Source organism: Echinops telfairi, unplaced genomic scaffold (genome assembly GCF_000313985.2).
Source record: "Echinops telfairi isolate 266 unplaced genomic scaffold, ASM31398v2 ScPeMD7_7458;HRSCAF=8496, whole genome shotgun sequence".
NCBI lineage: Eukaryota > Metazoa > Chordata > Mammalia > Afrosoricida > Tenrecidae > Echinops > Echinops telfairi.
In genome coordinates, this window is record NW_022111358.1 from 12,901,474 (window position 1) to 12,906,895 (window position 5,422).

Sequence of the window (5,422 nt, forward strand, 5' to 3'; positions counted from 1 at the left end):
CCCCATCCCGCCACTGTGTTTTCTTCTGGTTTTGGTCCGTATTCGTGCCCACTTACCTATGCAAGAGTTATAATGTACACCCCCCCTGTGGTCTGTTTTTTCATTTATTTTAGAATGTTTTTAACCGTGACATTTTAAGACCAACACCCCTCCTCCTCCTTCTCTTCTTGATTGTAAAACAAAACAAAATGAGAGCTCTTTCCGCCATCTTTCCGTGCCGCCATCATGGTGCGCATGAACGTCCTGGCCGACGCTCTCAAGAGCATCAACAATGCCGAGAAGGGAGGCAAGCGCCAGGTTCTCATCAGGCCATGCTCCAAAGTCATTGTCCGGTTTCTGACTGTGATGATGAAGCACGGCTACATTGGTGAATTTGAAATCATTGATGACCACAGAGCTGGGAAAATTGTAGTGAACCTCACGGGCAGATTAAACAAGTGCGGAGTGATCAGCCCGAGATTTGACGTGCAGCTCAAAGATCTAGAGAAGTGGCAGAACAACCTGCTCCCCTCCCGGCAGTTCGGTTTCTTAGTGCTGACGACCTCCGCCGGCATCATGGACCACGAGGAAGCCAGGCGAAAACACACGGGCGGGAAAATCCTGGGCTTCTTTTTCTAGGGATGTAATGCATCGAAACAAATAAAACGCCGAATGGAAAAAACCAAAAAAACAACAAAATGAGAACAGATCATAGGCAAAGAAAGTGAAAACTCTTCTTAGACGCTGAAGTGTCTCTTCAAGAGTTTTTCCCTGTTTCTATTAATACATCATCCTTTTTATAAAAAAAAAAGTGGAACCATAGTGCACAGCTGTTTAAGTTCCTGTTAATAAGCATAGACAAAGAGTAGCATTTTCCTGGGTTGTAGGAATATAGTACAATTTATTCACCCTTTTCTATTGTTGGCATTTCAAGGGCTGAGGAACCCTGGTGGTTTCCTGGGGGCTGCTAACCCCCAAGTCAGTAGTTTGAAAGGACCAGCTGCTCTTTGGGGAAAAACAAGGCTTTTCACCCCTGTGAAGAGTTACAGTCTCAGAAGCCCACAGCGGCAGTTCTACCCTGTTCTATAGGATCACTATGATTTGGAATTAACTAACTAGTAGTTAGTTGTTTTTAAGATTGGCCACTATTGCAAAAATCTCCACACAGAAGGGCACATCTCTCCTTAGGACTAATTCTTAGAAATGGAATTGATAAGGCAAAGGGAATGCCCGTGTCAACATTTTGGAACGTGCTGGTTGTCCAGGCTCCTCGCTCCCTGTGGAATTACCTGTTCACTCTGCTTCCCGGAGTGTCCTTCCCATTGCACCCTTCCTCTCCCGCGTACTTGGTTCTCAGGAGAAGCCAGTCCCTGGAAAAGGACATCTTGCTTGTAAAGTATAAAGTCAGCGAGGGGAGGAAGACCTTCAATGAGATGGATTGACACGGTCGCTGCAAGAATGGGCTCAAACATGACTATTTGCAGGACGGGGGCAGGGCCGCGTTTCCGCGTGTGATAAGGTCGCTAGGACCTGGGACCGACTGAATGGGCACCTAGTCCAACAGAGCTGCACGAGGACCAGTGCTGGGAAACGAATAAACCGTCTAACAGCCAGCTCGTTGCCCTAAGGACCGTTTTAAGCATGAAAAACGATACACCGAAAGGTAGTTTATTATTTCAACACGGAATCCGAACCCTGCTGTAAGCAATTGAATTCGTATTTCCACCTTGGGCGACTGCGCAGCCTCCCACCTTAGAGAGAACCCTGATTGTAGTGCCACTGAACAACCGGTTCTCCGAAAACAACAATAAAAGTTAGGGACGGGCTCTGCCCAGCCAGCACGAGCCTACCGAATCCCCCCACTGATAATGACTCTTAATTAACGCTCAAAGACCAGATCTTCCCGTCTACAGGCAGGGATTTCTTTCCTCCTCAAAGAATCAAGGGCTTTAGTTAAGCATGATGTCATGGAGAACTAGTTTTATAAACATCTCAAAGGGACCTCTCCAACCCAGGTACAGGCCATCGCCAGAAAGCCTTGGGGAGGCACCGTGTCCCTGCACGCGCCCATGTCGCCGCTAGATGGCAAGAGAGAGGCCTCCGAGGACCGAACGCCCCAGTCCCAGCGCCGCCCGCCCTTCGCCTGGATCGTCCAAAGTCGTGCCCTGCAGAGGAAACGACCCGAAGGTCCAGGGACCCCGAAGACCCGGGCCAGGAGATGGGTTCAACTTTCTAGGAAAGCAAGTGTGGGCTAAGGAAGTGAGGTGCGGCTGTCTCTATCGCCGCCCAGAATCCGCTCTCCACTTGGCCCTCACCAAGTTACAGGCTCCTCTGTGATGCTCAGGTTCGACTGGTACATAACCTGGGGAGGAAGCGTAGGGGTTCCACGTTGGGTTGCGAAGTACAAGGTCAGCAGTTGAATCCGCCAGCCGCTCCGCAGGAGAAATACGAGGCTTGTAACTCTTCTTTTAGGTAAAGAGCTCGTCTTGGAAACCTGCAGGGGCAGTTGTCCCCTGCCCTATAAGTCACCACGAGCTGCAAACGACTTGATGGCAGTGTTGTTGTTTTTTTAACCCTGGGGGAAGATTGTTGTCATCTTCATTGAGAAAATACATCAGGGCTATCATCCTATTATCGCTATACATCACCCCACCCTCTTAAAAACAATTCCACTCTACAACACCTAGTGTTGGTCTATTTCCTGAAAGTATCTTTGGAGGACCAAAGAGAAGACTACAGATTTACTCCATTCTCTCTTTAGTGCCCCCTCTAGCCCTTTATCCCCAATCCGGAGAGGGATGCTGTACATCCTGGCCCTGGCACCAGGGAGCCCAGGAGTGGTCCACATGCAGGGAAATGACTTCGGATGTTTTGGGAGAGTTCAAAATTAGCATTTGGAGAAGCTCATCAGGACATAGTCTTGGGTCCACCCTGCACCTCTGCTCAGTTCCCTGTTGGAGGGGGTGCGTGGTGACAACCCTTAGGAATGAAGTGGGGGAGGGGGCTAGGCTCTGTGTTGGTGGTTGCCATGGTTTTACCTTGAGTTCTAGAGTCAACCTTCCCATTCCCTGGGTGACTCAGGTCAGAGACCACAACAGACCAAAAGCCTGAGAGGACATGAGGAGTGCCACCCTGGAGTCTACCAGCAAACCTCTGGAGATGGAGGTTTCAGAGGGGCACGGGGGTGAAGCAGACAAGCCACTAGAGAAGGTGATGTGGGGCTGGTGGTGCGAGGGAAAGATGGGGGGAGCGTCAGTGTCAGCCAGCGGGAGTTCCTGGGAGGGAGAGAAGAGAGGAAAGCCATGGGATCCGCGAGTTAGCCAGAGGCGTAGAGCACAAGGGGAGGATGCGTCATCCAAAGAAAAAGTTACCGAGGTCATTTATTCCTGGCAAGATGATGAGCAAGAGTCCCAACTTAGTGTTGGTTATGACATCGTAAGGGTGCGTGTGTGCTTGTGCGTGTGTGTACGTGTACATGTTGATGGTCAAGCCAAGTTCACTCTCTAGTGCCTTCTTGAGGGGCAGGCCTGGAGCATCCTTATCCCCCAGAACAAAGGTAGAAATGAATGGTCCGTTTTCAGAGGCTCCTGAAAGATGAGATGTCACCTCAATGGTATCAATCCATGCTACGCTCTGATTTCTAGTATTATTTCACCATTGCTTTGCCTCCATTAATTTTCTTGATTTTTCTCCCTTAATTTTACTGTTAAAAAAAGTAAATACATTTTTTTTTTTTTGGCTGCATATCTTGATGCTACATGTCAGGGAGGTGAGAGTGTAAACCTGGGACCTAACCAGAAACCAAAGCAAAGATGTCGCCCTCGAGTTAATCCCTGTCTACCCTATAGGACATGTAAAACTTCCTCCCAGGGTTTCAAGGGCTGGAATCAGACTGCCCCATTTTTCTACCACAGTAGCTGGTAGATTTGAACTGATGACCTTTTGCTTAGCAGCCAAATGCTTAACCACTGTGTCACGAGGGTTCCTTCATCCTTGGACTTTGCTGGATGAATTAACCAAGGACGCTCTCTGTTCATTCAATCCTCAAGGCATCATTTAATTCTGTTAGTACCTAGGATCCTCATTGATACATAGAGCTAATGATATAGAACCTCACAGAATTTGTGAGAGAATAAAAGGAGCTAATACAGTGAACCCTCGTTTATCGCAGTTAATCGGTTCTAGACCCTACCGTGATAAATGAAATTCCGCGAAGTAGGATTCCTTATTTGTAAATCAAACATTTTCGTAGTTAGAGCATAGAGGACATGAAAAAACACCCTTTAGTCACCATTACACTCGTATTACCCAATTTATTAAACGAAAAAGGGAAAATACAGTAAAACATTTTGGACGTTACAATGATAATTTATTATTTATTATATTATTTATGGCATCGTGTACAATATGAGCCAGTGGCAGTAATGACAGAGCATGCGCTGTTACGCAAAAACCGCGATAGAGTGAAGATGCGGAAGTCGAAGCGTGAAGTGGCGAGGGTTCACTGTACTTACCAAGTGCTTTCCAAAGTGAGCTCGTGGAATATGCTGTGATTATGATAAAAATAAATCATGGGACATTCTAGATTGTCTAAGTGGGGATTATCAGAGATTTGTCCAGGGCTCACTCCCGTCGATGCTGGTCCAAGAAGAGGCCATTGGGAAAACAAAGGAGGACTTTGGCAGGTGTTTGGGTCAGCTGTGGTTATCCTGCGCCACTGCTCGTGAACAACGGTCTAAACCTCTCCTGCCGGTTGCCGTCCTCTACCCCCCACCCCCCACCCCAGGTGACTGATGAGCCCTTCTTGGAGAGGAGCTCCAGCCCCATCCGTGCCGGAGACTCACTGGTGCGCCACGCCAAGGGCCTGGATCAGGACACCTTTAAGATTGTAAGTGCGAGGCCGACCGGGGTCTCTGTCCTCTATTCTCTGTGAGCCGACCTCAGACTCATAGCTCACAACCCCACTTGTTACACTCAGGGGAAGGGACTGGGCTAAGACTTCAATGGTGCCTCCTTGCCACAAACACACAATTATTTTGGGGCCAAGGGGGCTGGACTCTCCTAGTTATCCGTGGCTTCTTGAGCCTACCCATCGACTGCTACTTTCCTCCCATGATCCCTCCTCACTGGTTGCTTCCTCAGTGTAAAGAATACCTACGGCCTCTGAAGAAGTCCCTGCGAAAGCTCCACTTGCCCACGGACCTTCCCCAGAAAAAGAAGCTCAAGTACATGAAGCAGAGCCTGGTGGTCCTAGGGGACCACATCAACACCTTTCTGCAGCACTACTGCCGAGCCTGGGAGATCAAGCACTGGAGGAAGTAGGACGGGCTCTTTGACCTTCTCCCTCTGCCCGCTCCTGGGCCACTTCCTCTCCATTCAAAGTCACATGCCAGGCAGAATCCCAAACTTCTTCATCTGTCTATGGAGGAGTCAGGATCTTGGC

At 48.8% G+C, this 5,422-nt stretch overlaps 2 protein-coding genes across 2 annotated transcripts in view; both read left to right on the forward strand.

Annotated features, from left to right (window-relative positions):
* The first annotated feature begins 222 nt into the window (after window positions 1–222).
* On the forward strand, window positions 223–630 carry LOC101650443 (40S ribosomal protein S15a-like). The gene has a single exon (XM_045299830.1). It carries the CDS (start codon window positions 226–228, stop codon window positions 616–618), a length of 393 nt encoding a protein of 130 aa, XP_045155765.1. The 5' UTR covers window positions 223–225; the 3' UTR covers window positions 619–630.
* Window positions 631–3,138: 2,508 nt separating this feature from the next.
* Window positions 3,139–5,422, forward strand: part of CUNH17orf64 (chromosome unknown C17orf64 homolog) — a 10,764-nt gene continuing 8,480 nt past the window's right edge. The window contains exons 1-3 of the mRNA XM_004707369.2: window positions 3,139–3,189; window positions 4,766–4,867; window positions 5,122–5,297. Coding sequence (XP_004707426.1) covers window positions 3,139–3,189; window positions 4,766–4,867; window positions 5,122–5,297 — 329 coding nt within the window. The remainder of the gene's footprint in view (window positions 3,190–4,765; window positions 4,868–5,121; window positions 5,298–5,422) is intronic.